Source organism: Aplidium turbinatum, chromosome 1 (genome assembly GCF_918807975.1).
Source record: "Aplidium turbinatum chromosome 1, kaAplTurb1.1, whole genome shotgun sequence".
Lineage (NCBI taxonomy): Eukaryota > Metazoa > Chordata > Ascidiacea > Aplousobranchia > Polyclinidae > Aplidium > Aplidium turbinatum.
Window position 1 is genome coordinate 32,854,591 of NC_137472.1, and position 21,778 is coordinate 32,876,368.

A 21,778-nucleotide genomic window follows, 5' to 3' on the forward strand; every position below is an offset into this window, starting at 1 on the left:
AAATGTAACACTTCAATACTCTGAATCTGGTTGCGAAAGACATATTCTTGTTGCATAATTTGTTTTCATTTGCTGGAAAGAGGCTTTTGCTTGAGCAATACGTATGTTGAACTCCTTATCATCTTTGGCATCCCAGTTTATTGTTGTTCCAAGATATCGAAAACTTTTTACTTGTTTTATAGTTGTTCTATTCATTTTAATTTGACAGGTTGGAATTTCACTTTCTTTTTTCTTTGTGATTACCATCGTTTCCGTTTTCTTTTCATTCATTTCCATTCCCAATTCTTTACTTCTTTCATTTACTTTGTTCAACAAATTTTGTAGTTTTGCTTCCGAATCAGCCACCAAGACAGTGTCATCAGCATACCTCAGGTTATTAAACTTAGTTCCCCCAACATTTACGCCAGCTTCATCATCAAGACATCGGAGGACAATCTCACTATATAATGAAAAAAGGCTTGGAGAGAGCACGCATCCCTGTCTAACGCCTCTCTTGATTGATATCCAATCGCTGATGTTGTGATTGATCTTTATTGCTGCAATTTGATCAAAGTAAAGGTTTTGAATAATACGTAGATCCTTATCGTCAATTCCAATATTATCTAGCATCTCCAGTAAGTTGGTATGTTTTACTGGGTCGAAAGCTTTCTTATAATTAATGAAAGCGATGTACAGATCTTTCTTCATTTCAATTATATTTGTTATTAACACCATCCAGCATCCAGTTCTATTTGGTTGGATGGTTTTGAATCTTTATCCTCGGACTGACAAAGCCTTGATAGGTTATTCCTGGTAGTTTCGCATACTTGCAGATGTAGAGGCTCTTGACGCAAGGCCGGTTACCGAGATTGGCAGAGTGAAGTTTTCCGATTGTTGAAGTAGGCCTACTGTTGCCGGAAAATTATTCCATTTACTAGGTGCAGCCGAATGGAGAGCAGTCCTGAAATGCGTTGCTCAAGCGCACACCCCGAGAGTCGAACCTGCGCCGAGTGATTTTGAGCTGGGCGTGTAACCACTGACCTAACGGGGAGGACTATTAAGATCATCGGATAGCCGAGCAATCTAGGGCAAAAAATAGAAATGCAAGCTGGTTATCGGAAGTCTGCAAATAAAATAATTACCCGTTGTAATATTCTACGCAAATCCTTGCTGAAATTTCTTTGTTTTCTGTTTAGTTATCAACCGTGGAAGAACCATTTCTATAGCCTACCACCAAGAGCATTTGTTACTTTATTTGCTGCTTTGGAAAAGACTGCAGTTCTGCTTGCTTTTTCTTCTTCTTCTGGCAGGCAGTAATTCATGCAACATCTCCAAATAGCTGCAGCCAGTGCAATGTTTTCACATCAGGGTCTATAAGATCCCCATGCTCGGCAGGTCAAAACACTGGACAATAATTTATGATGTGATGTGCTATTTGAGGTTCACCGCAAACACAGGCTGGTGATCGAGTTGCACAAACCCCAGGAAAACATGTTGTCTTTTGAGCAACCAACACCAGCACGGAGGCGATTCTAAGTCACCCATTCTTTTCTTGGCAGGTTTGAGCCAGGTGGTAGGCTACCTTATTGTCTGGTGTGAGATGGTTTCTCAGCAGTCTCTCCATGACTGCATAAGGTCGAAGTGATCATCTTGAAGCGCCACAACGTGTCGGGAAAAAGGGTGCCTGCTGGAAGGCATGCGTTTACGTGTGAGCTGCTGTGTAGACATATTCTAAGGACTACAGTGTGGAGCAAATGGCGATCATTGACCTCTGCCTAATGCGAACCGTATGGTGAAGTTCTCTTTGTGTAGTTTTAGTGGTAAATACTTGAAAGCACTTATAGGCCTAATGAGCCTGTGGGGGTTGGACGCAGGCATCCAGTGTTCATGCGCCTGGTGTCGTTAAAGGCGATATCTACTTTTCCTGCATGTGTGCTGCGGTACCAGACTGGAGAAGCATATTCGGCAGCACTGTATACAAGCTCAAAGGCATTAGTGCGCATTGGTTTTGAATCCCAAAGTCGACTCAACTACATACTGTAGCCTATAGGCATCTGAGAAGATTGTTTCTTCCTGATGCTTTGGAGGGTATTAGGAGTCGTGTCGAATAAGGATTTCATCCAGAGGGTCTTGTAACTGACGGCCAGCTTCCTTGTTGTTGAGACGGAAAGGTGTGATGGTAATTTTAGAAGTGCTGAGTTTTAGTCTCCAAATCTTTAAGTAGGCCTATTGTGAGATCAGCTTCATATCCTTGGTGAGGACATCATCCTCTACTTTATTCCAGTTTTTGTTTGTATATAGTAGGGCGTAGGGCCAAATCGTCTGCATAGCTGTACTGTGTGGAGTTTGTCTGTGGAATATCGCTAATGTAAATATTGAATAATATGAGTGCTAAGCAAGATTTTTGTGGAATGCCATTCCTTAGACGACGGGGGCGGTCTGCTTGCTTAGTTCTTTTTATTAACTCAGGCCACATAATTCAAAGGTTTTGAGAACCACAGCAAGAGAATACTGTAATGGTTTATAAAGTTGAGATAAATGGGAAAAGTTTATACTGGACTATCGAAAACCATAATGTTCTTGTGACAACTGGCCTATTTTAAAGATGCAACCTTTATTAGAAAATTCTTTTCCTTATTTACTTGCTAATATAGCCTTGGATAATCTTCACCTCTAACTGGTGAGTCTATCTTATATCCCTGGTGTAGCCTACTGTAGGTTTATTTAATTGCCAACTTGACGTAGTAAGGCAAACAGAAGTCTCTAAAAGGTAGGCTATGTACTTCATTGAGTGCTCCACCTGAGCAATGCTACAGGCCTATTTGTCTTTGTATTGCCGAGTTACTGTAAGTTCATTTAGGCAAGCTATTGAGCAAAAAGAAACAATGTATTGCATTTAAAAAATACAGTTTTTCTCAGTACGTCAGTGAGTGTACGTCATCAAAGCTAGCGTTATCAGCTTCTCATTGAAACACTTTTGACACGATTATAGCTCCAGCATTTCCAATGTGAAAACAGAACTAGCACAAACAACTATCAAAAGTGGGCGCTATTAAGCTGCACAACATTGTTTTTCTGATGAATTGGAGTAAAAAGAAATGAGAAACAATAAAACAATCAAAAGACCTATTCATTGCTTTTATTATACGATTACTATTAGTTTCAAATATTCAAAGCACCACCTATAGGCCTACTATACTTGCGTTAAAATGCAATCTTACTCACAAAGTGGCCAAAAATTTATCAAAAGATTGCAATCATGAATAGGCTGAATATTTCATAGAGTGGTAGAATTGTACGACCGCATCATGCTCATCGAAGACAGTCAATCAATCAAGCTTATTGTCGGCATAAAATCAACTCAAATAAACAACTTCACCAACACAAGAGCCAAACGTAGCGGAATTAAACACACGATTGGTACCCACATTTTATCAGGCTATAAAAATGTGATCACGGTAGACCGCGAAGGGACAGAAAAATCATGCAGTTGTCTAACTCGAGATCTTTCAGAACATGTGGCTGAGTCTCAGCAAAAGCCTTTGCTCAAGAATGTGTTTGAACGTGGATACAAAGGTTTGCTTTCTAGTCGTTCCGTTCACTTTGTCAACGATGTTTAAACCATCTGGTGTAAGCTTAGAAATGATAAAAAATGAAAGAATACAGTATTTGATGAGTGTCTGCTTTTTAGCTGCAATAGCTGAAGCGACGGTCGTTCAGATGGCCAAGCAATGAGTCACATTTATTAGTTTTTATTTACTTAATAAAACCGATGAAGATACAAAACGTGATCGATCAATCAGACCGATTTAAATCGTCTTAAATGTCGATTTACTGTGACAGAACAAAATGCGCTGCAGATAGTATTGTGAAGCTTATATTTAATTTAATTAGAAAGTACTTTAATCACAAAAGAAACGCAGATCCATTGTTATGCTTTTGACTGTGGTGACCTTCCACATACGCATTTTGTTATTTTGAGATTTATTTCAAACCGTCTTACATTACAACTTCGCATTGTGGAAAAAAATTTAACTTAAAGTGGGTTACTATCGTCCGCTGTGAAACAGTTTACAATGTTAGAATATGATTGTACGACGTTGAATCTTGATTAAGGTTAATGGTTTAAGGTTGTTTGAAGAAAACACCGGATACCAAGAAGTCTAAATATTTTTTCATTAATTCCACTATCAAATGTTAATGCTGCGTTAGTTTACTAAAGATATCTGTTGAAAAAGAATGCGGATTATCTTAATAGTTTGTAGGCTACTACCCGCACTGCCTCTGTATAACGTTAACTTCCGCTGAGACACATAAAAGCAAGATGAGATTTTTTTTCAAAAATACCCAAAACTCGTTAAGTCTGATCAAAATTGTTAACTAGACGCATGAAGTGTCAGCTCGTGTTTATTCAACTTTGAGAGTTTTTACGCTCAAGGTGAAATATTTACAAAATCGATGAATTAACATCACTCAGGTTTACCTATTAATGTCCATTAGTTATCAAATCACATATTTCATACTTGTGTGCTGTGAATCAAACTGGTCTACCTTTGTCTTTAGTTAGCCCATATCAAAGGCTTCATTGAAGCACTACCTTGTATTATCGTGTGCAGTTGGTACCTTGAAGAGAATTAAATTTAAAAAAAGTTTTAATCTTCTTTTAAAATTAGTAAAAAATATCAAACGATTTTTACGCCTTTTACATCAAGTTTAACAGTCATTAGCGTCGCTGTGTTTATCAATTGAAGCAGACACAACCATCTTTGAGAGTAATTAGTGCAAGATAACTGGAAACCGGAAAAAAAAAAATAACGACAGTGTGAGCTTTGATAAACTATAACAAGAAAAAAAAAACTTAAAGCAACCGGTATATAAATAGCAGTGTAACTGTAAAATCTAAATAAAGTCTAACTTTAGGTCTAAATAGAACACAGCCAGGTGTTGTTTTCGTAAAAATACCTGTAGTTGACATGGAAGTGAAGTCTTGGTAAAGCAAATTACTTATATTTCTCGATTGATTGATCTAATTAATTATTCTTAACCTCAATAATACAGCATAGTTTACATAATAATTCTGCAATAATACCTGTGTAGTGTGTAGTCTACTTTGTAGGCTATTTGCAGCATTAATACCGCAGTTAAAATATTAGATTAGTATTAGCCTAATTGCTAGTGCAGTAGTGTAGGTGTGTAATTACAGCATTAGGCTAATACTAGGATTAGGCTTAAACATTGAATTAACGCTATCATGTTCTATCATTTAACACTATCAGTAGGCCACAGATTTGTAGAATACTATTTGCTCTTGCAAAGAAATACCCTGCTCCATTGATTAGTTTCATGTGCAAAATATGAAGTAGATTTGTGGCAGGTTGAGGGAATTTCGTAAGCAGCTCCTACAATAAATAACATTTTTAGTCAGCCTATTTTGTTTTATCGGAAACGACTTTCTCATGCTGCTGCAGTTTTTAACTTCTGGAGACAACCAGCAATAGATTATTATCAGAACCATAACGCAACCGCGTTGTATGTCTAAAAGTTAGGCCGATTGGGTTTACAGAAAGATTTCACTAATTGATTAATAAAAACAAACATGAGTAAATTTTATGCAAGTTAAGGTGAAAGCAAGCCAACGTTTCCAAACATAATCAGTGCAAACATATAGCAATCATCCATATAGAATAGAACATAATGCTGTTATGTGCGTTAACAATATGAAACGGTCACGTGGGCTAAAGTCACACCGGTAAGTCTGCATTGTTTCTAATACTTTTCTTGCTGAAAAGAATACTATTTGTAACTTTTTCAAATAAACAGCAAATCTATCACCATTAAAGCTTCCTGCTGTGACATACCATTGATACAATTTCACCGCTTGACGAATTACGCCCTTCTGCGACTTATTTAACGTCAAAACATTTGAGAGCTGCAAAGACCTTCAACCAATAACACTTCATTTTGGCCCAGGAAACCGTCAAGAAACAGTGTCTTCAATAGTCACGCGAGAAAACATTCTTACAGATTAATGAAAAGCGTATTTGTCATTTGTTTGCAAAGAAACACGGCTTTAAGTATCAATGTCATGAATAAGTATGATTGATACAATTATACATTTTTGTCTGAAACTTGGCTTGGTGGCAAGGCAAAGAGTTACTCATTTCATTCAGAATGTCATACTGCATTGCAGCAGGAATGAGGTTGTGAGATTTCAGAGCTTTAGCCTATATTATTTGAAAGAAGGCGCTTCACGAGTATAGTACAAGCTACTTTTGCGTAGAGTTCAAACATAGCTTATATTTATTTGTGTTTAAAAATATTTTTGATGACGTAGAGTTGAATGTTTGTCGGATTCGCAAAAATGTAGACAACGACAAAAAGCCTTCGTCAAACAATGACATCACTTCCTCAAGTGAAGTTCAATGGCTAAGTTAATGCGACTATCAGCTTGATCCCCATCTAAATCAATAAACAAACCTGGCTGCAGTTTGCCCGAAGCGAAGGAATCGTCCAAGTCCCGCGTCTGTTAAATCAGATCCAAAAACGAGCATTTTAAAAGTCTCATCTTTGAAAGTTATGAGGAGCGAGGTGTGTTCTAAGTCTCTAAGAGGCTGTAGGCCTATCATTTAACCTTGCCAAGCAAACAATTGAAGTTGAATTCAGTTTTTGATGACTTAATTTCAGTTGAAAGTCAACACCACAATGATGAAACATAAAGCGAAACAGCTACAAGCATTGATTGAGCGAAAATTATGCAAATACAATTGGTTTCAGGTGACAGTTGCCGTCCAGCTGGGTTTTCAGTGACGTTCAATGAAGAAGAACGTTTTTACCAGATTACGACGATTTGCAATGAAGGAGTACGACTTGTGATAGCAAAATTACTGCGCTCATTCAACCGAATACTTCACCTTTGCTTGGCAAAATATTGCAGTCACTCTGCAGTTTTATAATATTTCAAGATTAACTTTAATGCTTATAACACATACTAAGTTAAAGAGAGACAATCCCTTAACCGTAAAACAAGTCATAAAAATGTAACTAAAGATGGTGCATATTTTCACTGCTAATCTCAAATAAATAGGCGTTACAAGAGGGATAATGTTGTGCAGCAGTGAGAAGTTTGAAAGGCAAGTAGAATGATGTAGATTGTAGAAGATTAATTCACTACTTAATTTCGTTTGAAAAGTGTTCTCTCAAGCCGAGAGTTTAATGATTTTAGATCATTTTTCGACATAGTTTTATGGTGTAGTTGTGAGAAATGGATCAAACGCCAACCTACAATTATTTGCCGGAACGTCGAATCTTGATTTTTTTTCACTATACTCTCGCTCGCATGGTGGTCTTGTACATTTTCAATTGTCTTTGCGCTTGTCAGCGAAGGAGTAGTAAATTATGTTAACCTTGCGGCAAAGACAAAGGCTTCGAAAGGATGACGACTGATAACTAAGCAGAAGTTAAAAACATTGAAGACAGAAACCAAGTACAGAAGAACAATAGAGATAGTTATTCTTGAACAGGCATGTCGTAATTATCTCAGCAAATAATGAAACCATCGGTAACGAGCTTTTGACTCTCGCAGTCATCCGGTTTTAGAATTTTAGGTTTAGAATTTTTTGAATGATTTTTGTGGCACAGGTGCATAACTCTTCTTTGGAAAGGAAGTGGTTATTGTTGCCACAAACTCCCCACATCAGAGCACGGTTTTACTTACAACAATGGAGTTCTCGCAGGTGGGTTGAGAATCGAGCACATTTCGAGAAAACTAAAGCAATCGCTTATGAAAAAAAACTGTTTAATTTGGGAGTTTCTGACGACAGAAAACGATATCCAGCCAAGGTTTGTCTACTTTAAAACTGTCATCACCAAATTAAAGAGGTGGTTTATTAAATTCTAATGAAATCTTGGTGCTGAAAACGCACAGGCTCGATGATGTTAACCGATGAACTGATTTGATTATACTGTATTTGAATAATAACTGGAGACGTTCTTAAATTTTAGCACAACTATTTACTCATGCAGAGAAATTTTACTCTGGGGTAGTTTTCAACTATCGATGGTGTCAACTAACTGAAACAGAAAGATTAATCAAAAAAAAAACAACCTCTTTGAGAGGAAGGAACTTATGGATGAAACTTTATACAAGAAAAATTTAAATTCTCTTTCATCCTTGTGGTTGAAAACGATAATATGTAGTTGCGTACGACGTAAGATGCAGCCTTATGACGTATTTAAGAACAACGGGTTGATATGCTAGTGCTAACTTTGTCTTATCTAAAGCAATATTCCAAGCCCCCCCCCCCTAAGTCCTACCTACGTTCTGCGTGGGTTATTGAATGTAGACCTTGCTTGTATAAAGCATGTTAGGTTAAACTTTGCCAATAAATCACTGGTTAACATGCTTTCTACACGTCACTTGAGAAACTTTTATATTTATGATTTAAATATCTAGGACAGGGCTACTCAACTGGCGGACCGCGGTCCGAATCTGGACCTTCTGGGTGTTGATGGTGGACTTTGAGCTTTTGGAAGAATAACCTCATTACCACGTTTCAGTGTTTCTACAGATTTCTACCGGGAGGAATCAACTTTTACTGTGATTATCCTAGTTGCTGGGGGGCTTCGACTCCCAGACACTTTCTCAGAAATCCAATTCGAGTTACGTTTTACCTAAAATAGTGGTTTGGTAAAGATAATTTAACTTTCGTAGTTGCGTGGGAAATAACTTATTTACCGAAACGCTACAAATATTCAATCTTTCAAACTGGACCTTTGTTAAGATTAGTTGAGTAACCCTGATCTAGGAGTTTTGGAACATTGACAAAAGCAATTTTGTGGTACCATCACCACTATGATGATACTGAGCTTTGCTGGAGATGAATAGCTATTTTCGAAAGGGAGTAGGTTATTAAAAAAATCTTTTTCAGCTTATGCTAGTAAATGTTTTCATAAAAAAATGTTTTAACTTAGAAAACCTATAGGTTGTAATGAAAACTGCTTTAGTGAGCACGGGGTTTTGAGTGAATTTAGTTTACTTTTCGAAAGTCTGACATACAAAAACGAAGACAAAAATGAAATACTTGTCAATTGTGATATGCAGTGTCTGTCTAACTCTCGTACAAGGATCAATATCACGTAAGTTTAATGTTAGAAAAGGCACATCGCAGTGTTTTTGTGTACATAAATTTGTGACGCAATGCTTGTCTTCCACTGCCCACCAAGATTTGATGTAATCAAAAGACGACAATTTTTTTTGCATATACTGTGTGGTGTAGTAAACTGTTATGTAATAGTCATTTGCTTGATCAATGATCACATTCGCTGTCCTTTCTTCACTGAAACTGCATGAATATCATCTTTTAAAGAAAGTCGAAGAGTTTTGATTTTATTGTGAGGCAACAACACTGAAACATTTATCTTCTCTAGTTCAAATAAACGAATGTTTACAAATGTTTAGCTGATTGCATTTTCTTTATCGATAAAAAATTACAAGTCTGATAGTGATTGAGAAAAAGAAATTGTGAATCAGTACGCTATATTAGGTTGTAGCACTTTCCATAAGTTTGGAGACAATTTGACTGTTTTTGGTTAAATATTTTTGCTTCAAATTTGCGTTTAATTACAAATCTTTTTTTTGGATATTCTCTGTGACGCTATTTGCTGATCTCAGATTGTTTGTAGGATATAATTCCGGTAGCGGAAGAGTGGTGTACGTCTCTCCGAGTCGTGTGAAAACCTTTCGAGCATCAAGAAATCAAAATAAGGAACCGAACCTGGTGCCCATTGTGACATCACGAAATCCAACTTCAACTTCTCGACCGGTTCCCGATGGCTTCAATCTTTTGTGGCTGATTTCATCCAGATTTCATGAGCAAACTAGATCTGGAAGATACCACTCAGGAGCAGCCCACTCCAGGAGGTTACTCCGACACGGGCTTCCGTTGCACTCGCTACTTCCCAAACGGATTTTGAGATATCAAAGGTTGCAGAGAAATCGAACTGTCGAGATGAAAAAAATGATCTCTGGGAAACATATTGGGTTCGAGATGGAATTTCGCGTTGAAAATACATCTGGAAATGGGTAAGAAACACATAAACGACTTACTTTCCAGCCAACAAAATTGCTTCCTTTTACATTGTAATAACGTTTTTCAACCAAAACACGACCACTTTAAACAGGAGCAGTTTTTGTAGCTTTGGTAATTCCAAGCCATTTTTGTTTGACTTCGTAATTTCGATTTTCTTTTTTTTAATTTGATAAACATCCATAAATTTGTATCACGGTTTGCGTTCTGCATGAATTTCAATGCATCTGAAATATTAATCAATACAATTTATAAAAGATACTTCCAACTTTCCTATAATCTGTGGCATACAATTGATGTTCTTTTGCAGTTATCTGGTGACTGGTAGATCACTAAATGGAGGCAAGGAATTTATTAAAGAGGTTGGTAGTCGATCAAATCGAAGAAGATCAACAAGGGAAGACTTGTCATCCTCCTGGTTCGGATTGTTTTGCAGAATTGAAAGAAATCAATTTAGCCTTCGTCTTGAATATCGCAATGTTGCCCTTCGGTCAAAGAAAAAGTTTTTAGTTCCGTTGGACTACCCTGGATTTTATACCGGCCAATGGCATAAGTATGTTGCAGTCGTTCACTTGCATGATTTGATTCATAATTGAAACTACGTTTCCTACATCGGTTGGTTGTTTTGTAACAAAAAATTTCAGCTATTGGTTGTATCAAACGTAAAAGGACTAGTTCATTTATTATCAAACTTATGTTTAGTTTCAAAACACTATTTTTGCTTGTGTATACCTTCTTCAAATAGATGCTTTACTGCTAGCATTTCAATTTGAAATTTATACGTGAATTGCGTCTTAAACGTCAATTGCAGTTGTTATCACCTGATTAGCATTTGCAACTATCATTACTTTCTTTTTCCCTGATGTCGCCACTCTGGGATCAGCAACCGGTTTTCGCGATCCCATTGTAGGCTACTGTTGAAAGGTGGAAAAGAAACAATTACCTACAACACAGAATGTGTTTTAATAGTTCTGATAAACAAGTTACAACTTTTTAAGACAATTTGCAACTGACCCTATAATGACTTCGAAACTTCGCACCTCCTAAGAACAGGTCTAGCTGTTCCAGCGCATTCGGTTGATTTGAGACCACCTGTTCCACATACATTTCAAATAATATTCGATTTTGTTTGAGCTAATGTTTCAATTACAAACGTCGTGGAAATGGGATAGTGTATTGAACAAAACATCTTTGAAATCTTTGTAGTTAAGCATTGAATCAATGTAACAAAATTCGTATTTTCTAATGCGATCGGCAACCAACTATCTTTTTTTTGTTGCTTTCTTGAAGGGACCACCAGGTTGGTTGATAAATTGAGAAGTGTGAAAGAAAAGCTTAGAAATTGCATTTATCAAAAAGATTGTATAAAAATTTGTGTTCATCATTTGGTATAAACATATATTCTCAAAATCGGATCAACTTTGTCGAAGTTTTAACTAGACTACTACATAAAGTGCCATTGACGGCAGGAAACGGTGTTTTGCACAGATATGAAGTGAAACTTAGTTCTCTTTTTTCATAATTTTTTAAAAAAAATTTCCGTCATTATTTATTTGACAAAGCAAAGCAAGAGCATAACAGCGTTGCAGGAGGCTACTGCAAACGTTGTACGTAAAAACGTATTGGCTCGTGAATGCGCTTTTGTTTTATAGTAAATGACTCACTTCTATAAAGTAATAGCACTTTATGGCTTTGATAATGTGAAGTTGTAAATTTAACGACCATGCAAATGTAGTACAGGCACATGATTTGTGCAATGACGTAATGTTACAAATCATAGTTTTATTCATCAAATAAAAAACATTTTGCTTTCCAAACAAAATGGAAATATCTTTATTGTCATGTAGGGCCTACTATCTTCTCACAATGCTTTTGTTTGAAAAAGTAAACTTTCATTAATTTTGTTTGAAGTATAAAATTTTAATAACTTCCTCAACGATAAAATAATGCAACAAATGTCCAAGTGATTAATACAAGCACACAACTTTACGAGATATAATTGCATCACAACATCTGCAGTGGATCTTTCGACTACAAGGGTCTAGAATTTAGATTCTAAACTTTGAGGTCAATGTGTTTCGCAATGTAAAATCAACGTGAATTTCTGTCATGTTCTCAACCAAATTTTAAGTTATTCTTCTGAGTCTAAAGTTTTCATCTATCCTGATTAGGTCATATGTTTTGGAAAGATTATGTTTCTTTTTCATCAGTGAATTAATCTATCAGTGCTTTTTTGTTGGCCTTCGCATCATTTGTCTTGTCAGAGAGTTCTGGTAATCAAAATATTTTTGATAAAATGGTACAAGTTAACTACTTGTTCCTCTGATAGAGTTAAAGCCCCAAACAGAAAATAGTTTCTTTCATTATATTTTTGTAGTTTTTATTCGATTATGAGTTTATGACAGATGCTCTGTAGTTTTTTTTATGAAATTTTGTTATGAAAAAAATAAAAGTAAAAAATATGACACAAGTAAACAGATGCACGTCATTTCTTAGTCGGCTATATTTGGGCCTCTACCACATTTCTTTGCCAATGGGTTTGTTGACTTAAGCTACAGAATGCTTGAGATGATAACAAGAATCAGGCCGATGATAAACCGATTAGTTTAATTGGTCGATAAAAACATCTTTTTATGAAATCTGAAGAATAAACTGCAAGCTAAGAGCTTGATCCATGTATCTCAACAGGAAACAAATGCCAGTTGATCAGTCAAAATAAATCTTCATTCTTTAAGCCTATTCTCTAATTATATGAAGGAAGAGGTTTAGTACACTTATCCCTCGCAATTAATCTATCATTCTTGGTGTCAATTTTATATCTCCTTTATTGCTTATTATGTATCGCCTAATCGGTTTCCGCTTTAGATTAACTCTGCAAATCGATTTCGACCAAAACACAATAGATTACTGGGTGAACTGCAGCCACGCCAATTCCATTCACATTGGCCGGAATAGAAGCTTTCCGAGCACATACTTCAGTGTTTACAGGTTGCTACATCATCGCTACAAAACTAAAATGCCAGTCCAGGTAAGTGTTGCTGAGATGTAATTGTCACAGGTACACTTTTGTTACTTTTATGAATGAGCCATTCATTGTACAATACTCTACTGTTTCTGCACAGCGACTTTTAAACACATACTGTCACTCTAAATAACCGCAGTTTTAAACAATGGTCGGAAGGTGGCAAATACATTCTTTCGTACAAATAAACTTTGCTAGCAAGACGTCGGATGAGATTTACTAACAAGCTGTACACCGATGGCAATCATGACGTGAGAAAGTGGACACATTGTATTCTAAACTTTTCCTGGCTTGATTGAGACTGCTTGTGCCCTAGAGCATATTAACAATGCTGTCTATAGCGGAAACATCTCAATCGACAACAATCAAAAGCTAATACGATCATAATTCATCAGACCACCATAAAGGTCGCTTCTTGCAGACAATAGGTTGTTTCGAACATACGCGGTACACGCGAGTGCAAAATATTTTGTTTGAAATGGATAAAACTCTCACTTTCCGTTGTTTTTTTACTGGTAGTGTTGGTTTAGCTTACGCCTTAAACCATAAATCTACCCCAATTTTTATTACAAAAATAAACAGAAACAATGAAGTGCTGTTAACATGCTTGCCGTAAATAGCTTGGTTATTTCGTAATATCACAGGTTATTGCTGTAGGTAGGTTTTCGATGCATAGGCTAATGATAGGCTGCCCCAAGCATCATTAGGCGCAGTAGCGTTGACAGGGGAGTCCAGGGGGTAGTTTGGACCCGGGCCCGGGATGATTTTAGTGGCCCGGAAACTTGAAGAAACATCGCGCATTCTTTGGATATAATGCGCATTCTTTGGATATAATGTTTTTTTAAAAGGGGTTTGATTTGGGGCTCGCAAATCTCTTTGGTAATGGGCCCAAATTATTTTCTCAACGACGAAGATTTAAGCGCCTTGGAGTTGATCACAATGTAGGCTAGCTTTCTTTTTATCCGCTCGTTATTTTGGTTGATTAGTGTTAGCAAGATGGTTAAATGTTTTTAGAGTAAAACTTTTGTTGTCACGTTTGTAATGAATGAAGATTCCATTGTATGGCAACTTTTGTCTTTATTGCTTTGGCATTGTCAAAATTGAACACGATATAGGCCTTGGCTCCAAGGCCCAATTCTCACAAACTTGATTTATTACAAGCAAACTTTGAATATTTACTAAGCCCGACAGACCTCAATCAAACAATCTCAATATCCTTTTTTGTTTCTATAAAAACACGCATTGACTCGACAAAAACAAAAATATCCACAAAACTAGTGTTAAAGAATTTAAAAGTCAACTTTTGCTGAAGATGGGTTTATTTGAAAGTTTTGGTTTATGCCTTGATGACTCTTTTTAAGCACATGCAAAGACTTGAAGAATAACCGCACAAATCTTGTTTTTATGATGTTGAACTGAACTATTAAACCTTTGATTGTGAAATGAAACAAAAAACAATGTACAGTTTACGAAGATGTGAATGTCTTTGCACGGAGCACGTTTCTAAAGTACAGTATATATATACATAAAAAAAAACATTTTTACTCACAGAGCTACTCACTGTAGTTCACTGGTAATGCGTCTTGCATGTTGTGACAATGCGTAGTTGGCAGTTGGTTTGCACAGTGTTGAAGAGGTTTGTGTCAATACGATGTTAATTTAAACTCACCAATTTGTTTTGTAATACAAGGTTTCAATTTTGGAATCTGCATTGCTAATTATTAGCAAATAACGGAAATAAACAAACCACGAAAAAAATCCTTTGGTCATCAGTGGATGATAAGATCAACCGCGCAAGTTTGAACCATTGACTACCATATGAAAACACCAAACTTTTTGAAGCGCGTTTAGTAGGCTTTTGTAATACAAGTGCTGAATAATGATAAAGACGTGCAAGTCGACTTAATTCGTCGGAAATCAAGATTAACCTGGAACAAAGCATCGATACGATCATAATTATGCACGCGTCGTCATACATTATTATGACTAACAACTTGACATCACTGAACCCTTGTTTCATGGGTCAAATATCCTTAGACAAAAGCTTGCAGTGACATGTTGTCTGACATGCAAAAAGCTGTTCTTGATTGACCAGAACGCGAAAAAATGTGATGTAAGGATTAGAAGTTTTACATTTAGCTTCAACGTTTTTTTTTAAGAGAAAAACATAACACGTTCTTTGTTTCTGTAATAATTAGGCTACCCTTACCTTAAGGAATGTTTAAAACGTGTAGGCCTACAAGAAACCAAGATGATTTTTTTAAGAAAGTCAAGGCAGCTTCTATAAAAATACCAGTCACGGCAACGAGGAAAAGACGATTTGCCTAAGAAAAGAGTAAACGATATCCGAAACATAATATGTAGTTTATTCAAGTTCCAGCCCCCTTAAATCAACACAGGCCCGGTCCGAAAGTACCCCCAGTGTAATCTACTGTAAATGCTTATACATAACCTACCAAGTGCTATATTATCGCAATAACAGAACAGTTGGCATTTGGTGACAGTGGTTAGCTAAATTGTGCTTTGCGATGTTTGGGTTTAATTTGCAGATAAACACTCGGCAACGTTTAGCCTATTATTCCTTGTTCTGTTAGGAATAGTAAACTTCAAAAGAAAACTTAATCATCTACGATGACTGCTTCTCTGATATGTCCAACTTTTTTTTTAAAAGTCGTATGGTTCATCTTACATTTTTTATGCGTTTCAGGTAACTTTCAAGTCAGTGATTGTTACAGATGGGAGTAGAAAGGGATTACCACAACAATGTTTTTCAATATCGAATGCATCGATTCAAGGTAGATTAGTCAATAATATATAGCCTACGTAGTGATACTTTCTATATGCATGTCGTAATTTAAAAGGAACAGATGTACTGACATTACTTTACGCCGTCAAACGAATAATTTTTTATAGTAGGGTATCTGACTAAGTGAAGCTCTAAATTCGCTACTGGCTATACAGTAGTGCAAGAAATATTTTTGGATTTGGTAAATGTTCCTGTAGTCAAATAATTGTGTGTTTGCACCTGAGTGAGTAGCCTGTAGCAAAAGGAAATTTTTCACGTTTGGAAATACTTTTTGATATATTAGCTTAATTTACAGCACAAACATGTTTTCGTGATTGTTTATTTTAAACTACGGCAGCAATACGAAGGTAAATTGTATTGACACACCATTTTAGCTTCAACATGGGATAGATTTGCTCTCCAGAAACGATTTTCACAATGTTAGTTTTTCACATGTTTATCTAAATTTTTCTTTGAACTGCAGTTAGTAGTTCTCCCAAACTCAGTGAAATTGGTGTAGGTGTAGCCTACCATAATGTTTAATGTCACTAGTTAACATTGAATTAAATAAAACTGACTAGCATACGTATCAATCAGCACCAATTCTAAATATCACAGTATAAAGTTGAAACATTTTTACAGTTTTCAAAAACTTCAGGGTATATAAAAGTGACTTCATAAACAATTTCACCAAAGAGGTAAGTTGCTTAAACATTGCAAAGCCTACTTGGAGTGGCAGGAGACTGTGTCAGCCATACCAGTTTACTTTTGAGTTTCTCCCCTTCCACAGCAGTCATGGTTGGCGCTGCCACATTGCTGGTTGTAGGTTATATTTGTATTTCGAAACCAAAACGGGATTATCGTCTTTCGTCATGGTATTTTACATTAAAACTCAAAACAAATTTTCAATCTTTGCTTAAATGTTCCAAGGTGTGAAACGGATGATAAATAAATAAAATATTTGCGTAAACTTCGAGATTGCTATTTCTGTCTCTTTTAATCATATTGAATTGGTATTGGACAAAAGCCGCAACTAATTCAATGACAAATTTGAAACTTTTTGACGAGGTCAATCTCTACAAACCTTTTCGTGCAAATACTGCAAACTTGTTAGATAAATCAAACTATTGTTGAGAGACGTATTACCAACTTATCGGTAGGCATATACCACAGCATCATCTTGCGGTCACCAAACGGACCAAAACGTCTGCGTGCCTTGGATGACAACACAAAAACGGCTTGATCTGTGGCCTTTGGATGTAATCCGGGACTCGGGAGGCACCGCCAACATGAGGTGGTAAAAGAATACATTCATAATCACAGAGTCTCATAAAACGGCGACAATCATCACATGGTCATTTGCTTATTACTAAGCACATTAGTGTAGCATCGACGCCAGCTAATAAGACTTCCGATCATACATTGCCAGTCTACTAAAGTGAGGGGTGGACAGACGTTTTTTCGGCCCAACGAGTCTAGTCAGAGCAACGCTAACCACACAGTCTTAATCAACGATATTTACAGTCCATTCAAATCAAGTAGGCTATAGGCCTATTTGTTTACTAATTTAACCGCAATCTGTCGTCATCAGTACATTTTGGCTCCTTTTTTACAAATTTGAAAATGCAATTCATTAACCTGTTTTGTCGTTTATAGCGACAATATCTCAATGCACCACGCGCTGACCACGCTACTTAAATATGAAAATGACATTTCTGTTCTGCGTAACCTGCAGCGCAGTTGATCTTGTTTAGTAGGCCCATGCCACGGTAGGCCAAGGCGCAACACAAGTTGTGCTTAGGTTTTTTTTTAAGGTTTGGTTTGGGTGACCGCTAAGTAGCCTAGTTTTAAGAGACCGCAAGTGTTTCATTTAAATACCAAAAAATAGTCAAAAAATAGCCGTAACTACATACAATCAACGCAACATAAAATGAATTATTCGACAAGGCACAGCTTAAATGATTGTGACAGCGACCAAACAGCCTGCCCAACACGGCCGCCAAACAAGTTTGCTGCACAATCAAACAAAGTGTGCTTGTTGGCTTCTGCTTGTTATGTTTCCACCAGTGCTTCCACTTTTACAAAGCTAGATTACCACTTGTATTACCACATTTGTCCTCAGATTACCACATTTTTTACTGTGATTTTTTACCCGATCTTAATCGTATTTCGACTTACTTTTACATTAACACAGTGCTGGCTATTTTTACCCACTTGTTGCCATAGTTACTATCAGGTGTTGTCAGAGTTAGGATTAAAGTTAGTAAGGGGTTTAAGGTAAAACTTAGGAATAAGGTTAGGGTTTTGATCTTTACCCAGAACTAAAAAATTTTCTAAAATGCAAGTTTTTGTTTTCAACAGCTTTAAACTTTTCTCAAATTACGACAGAATTCCTTATCCGGCAACGCTATTATTTGGTTATATTTACACTATATAGTGTAAAATAAGGCCTAAAACAACTACTCAGTTTATTAACAGAACGTCCAAAATAAGAAAGCAAAGTACCAGTAGCTTAGCCAGGAATTTTGAAAGGGGGTTTTTGACGGCCGCCGGGCTTCGCCCGCCGGCCTCTTCGCCAAAGGCCACCCAGCGGCGAGGGGTCTGGGGGGCCTCCCCAGAAAATTTTGAAAAATTACTTTAAATTTGGTGCATTCTGAGAGCATTTTCAACAAAAATGTGGGTATAAATAATCCTGTAAGATGGTGCTGTCTGGTGGCATAGCAAAAGAATAAGATCATGGTTTCTTGGGCATTTTTCGGTAATAAAGCTAAGTCTCTATGTTTTCTTGTTGCTAATTCCTGGCTGAGATATTTGAATGTTTAGTATTCGCAAAACTCGCTCTTTAATGCAGTTTCGTTTAAAATTAGGCAAACTTTGTTTTAGAGACATAGAGACTGAAAGCATCATTCTCAATATCGTGACGTCACATGCATGCCAAAGGTGGGGTTGTAACCCCCAAACCCCCCTCCTGGCTACGCCACTGCAAAGTACTGTACTTGACACCGCAGCTAGAATCTGAAAGACATCTTGACTATGAATATGATCACATGGTCACCCTACCTTCAAAGTCAAAAGTCAGGACGCATTCCAAAATCAAACCGAAAACAGCGGAACATACTATAGTCACATGTTATTATAAGTAGTTTTTTGCATACCGGTATCTGTTCAATTTTGGAGGACAACAGTTTAAATGCTCTTATTTATTGATAGTATTTTATGTCAAATTTTCAAAATTTATAATTTCCACATTTTGGCAACATTTCCTCACAAAATTTCCATATTACCACATTTTTACCACAAATTTTTCATTACCACATTTTTACCACAAGCATGATGAAAATTCCACAATTGTGGTAATTACCACAAAAGTGGAAGCGCTGGTTTCCACACGTAAAAACTGATCATTATGCGCCATAAATCAGAAATAAACATTGACGAGTATCGAAGGTGCACTTCTTTTGTGAATAACTCTTTGATTCAGCTGTTAGCTGTACCTTCACTTATTCTTTTTTCCAGACGTGAACTATTGATCGTAGGCTATATTCGTATTATCGAAAAGACATAGCGAGAAACAACCATTACTTTTCTACTGTAGTTGCAAGTCCATATTTTGGGAAACCGCTGGAGAAATTTGGGGGACCGTTTCGGTCCCCCAAAACACCTTAAAAAAACCTTGTTTGTTAAAAGAAATATTATAAATTTATCAAGATTAATCAACCTATTGATATAAAGCGAAGACTAAAATATAGATTTTCTTACTTGAGTATAAACAAAGCACGAGAACAAAATGGTTCGCAGACTTGTACCATCAATAAAAAGATTATTTATGTAACTTTGGTGTTGTTTACGTTACACTTATAAGCGCTAAAACGATTTATTATTGGTAGGGTGCTAAGAATGAATGACGTTTCGAAAAGTATAAATATGTTAGTGATACAAGGCCAAGGACGTTGAAAAGTGAAACAAAAAAACGGTATACTTTGACTTCTGAACATTGTTCCTGCTATAAATCATCAAGGCAGAATGCAAAGAGGTGAAGTGGTAGCCTATTGTTAACACTGTAATGCCTACAAACACAAAATGAAAAGAGAAAGGTTTTTGCTGCGTAAGTCTGTTGTTCTATATATTTGGGATTACATGAAAGAAGACATTTAAATTAAATTTTAACATTTGTGACCTGGTTTAAAATTTTCATTAATCCTTTGCAGCGATGGTTATGTACGCGATGATTAAACTTCCTCTACATCTTTAAATGTCATGGTTTGTTTTAATGAAAGATCTCAAATCTTTTGCTATTTGGTGTGTTTCAATGTTCTAACTTTACTATCTCATTTTTTACCTCTTCTAAAACTTCGATTCAAGTGAAAATATTCTTCAGTTATTTCCCTTTTTTCGTTCAGTGCCGGAAAAACTGACCAAATGTTTAGCTTTTCAATCGACACCCAAGGAATAACACAAATTACTAATTGTGTTTTTTTCGGTGAGGCTCCGGGGCCAAGAGTTTATCTTTTAAAATTATGTATGGGTGTCAACGTTTGTCTTGACTATGCTGAGTTCTGCTGAGAGTGGCCGATGAAGTTGGCAATTTAATACAATAACAATATCAAAGTAAAAATGCAGCAAATTGAACAAGTCACAGCGGTAGCTTTCGTAATGTGTTTGGTGGTTGTTTCAAACCACAGAAGACATTTAAAAATTTGTGTTGTATTGTTTTTAATTTTGAAAGTTCAAATAGTTTCAATTAATTAATAAATGAACTTAACTGAATTGAATGAATGAGATTAGAAGAATTTAAAACGCTCTGTCAAGTTTAAAGTGACATTGAGTTTTTAGCATAACCTGTTTTTTTTTTTTTCGCATAACCTGTTGAAAGATACCTCAAACTCGATATCAACAAACAATAAAACGTGTCCACTTATAAAGCAAACAGATATGGCATGGTGTGCACAGCTGAATATTGTAGCTACCGGAAAGATCGTTTCAAAAAAATTGTCTATCCATTTGTTCATGAGAAAACGCCAAAGATTATCTTTATCTTCATGATTGATTTGCTAAACGAGAAGACACTTTAGCAGGCCAACCATCATTCGATATGCACATTTGTCTGCCGAAGATATTTAATATCACGGTGTTGAGAAATCATCTCTCACAAAGTAACCATTGACAGAATGCTCGGGAGGGAGAGTGTTCATGGACTGCGGGCCAAGCTGCGAACGAACGTGTGAAAGCGAGCTATTTTCTCTGCACAGCTGCAGCTCCACATGTCTCCGAGGTTGCCATTGTCCTCCTGGTCAGGTCTACCATGGCGGAAGATGTATTTCACCGCAAAGTTGCCCATGTTTGATCGGCGCAAAGCGGTACTCAGCGGGTGCAAATGTGACAATCAATAATGAGATTTGGTGAGTTTATTTTTATTAATGTTGACATTTTGTGCTTTTGAAGAGCTCTCGTATTCGAAAGTTCGCTTTTCGTCACTCCGGATTACATTGGATTAACCAAAAACAGGAGTGTGTTTACTTTGATTTAGTAATTGGTGAAAGTTGTAATCATCAAAACGTCTGCTTTGTCACGCTTTCGTGAACATCGGCATTTCATTCTATTTCCAGCACCTGTGTCACGGGGAAATGGAAATGCTTTGCCGTGGCAAGCTTCACGAGCAAACCTCGAAATCAAACCGTGTTGATCGGCCAATCTGTCACTTTGATGTGTGGGGTCACAGGCAATCCTTTACCGAAAATTTCTTGGAAAATCCCGAATGGAGTGAAAGCAAGAATAGGTTTGGAAAATGTTGTCGTTATAGATTTATTAGCAATTTTTTATTGTTACGCGAAGTCGCCTTTCGTGAAAATATTAACGTATGGCTTTCTCATTTGTTCAACCTCATTATGATCATCAATAAGTGACGTA

General features: G+C 36.6%; 1 protein-coding gene across 1 annotated transcript in view; it reads left to right on the forward strand.

The window, feature by feature from the left end:
- The first annotated feature begins 9,926 nt into the window (after positions 1 to 9,926).
- LOC145770283 (uncharacterized) overlaps positions 9,927 to 21,778 on the forward strand; it is a 30,524-nt gene continuing 18,672 nt past the window's right edge. Inside the window, exons 1-6 of the mRNA XM_082581884.1 lie at positions 9,927 to 10,060; positions 10,375 to 10,617; positions 12,930 to 13,092; positions 15,794 to 15,881; positions 21,039 to 21,270; positions 21,478 to 21,647. Coding sequence (XP_082438010.1) covers positions 9,987 to 10,060; positions 10,375 to 10,617; positions 12,930 to 13,092; positions 15,794 to 15,881; positions 21,039 to 21,270; positions 21,478 to 21,647 — 970 coding nt within the window. The 5' untranslated portion in view covers positions 9,927 to 9,986. The remainder of the gene's footprint in view (positions 10,061 to 10,374; positions 10,618 to 12,929; positions 13,093 to 15,793; positions 15,882 to 21,038; positions 21,271 to 21,477; positions 21,648 to 21,778) is intronic.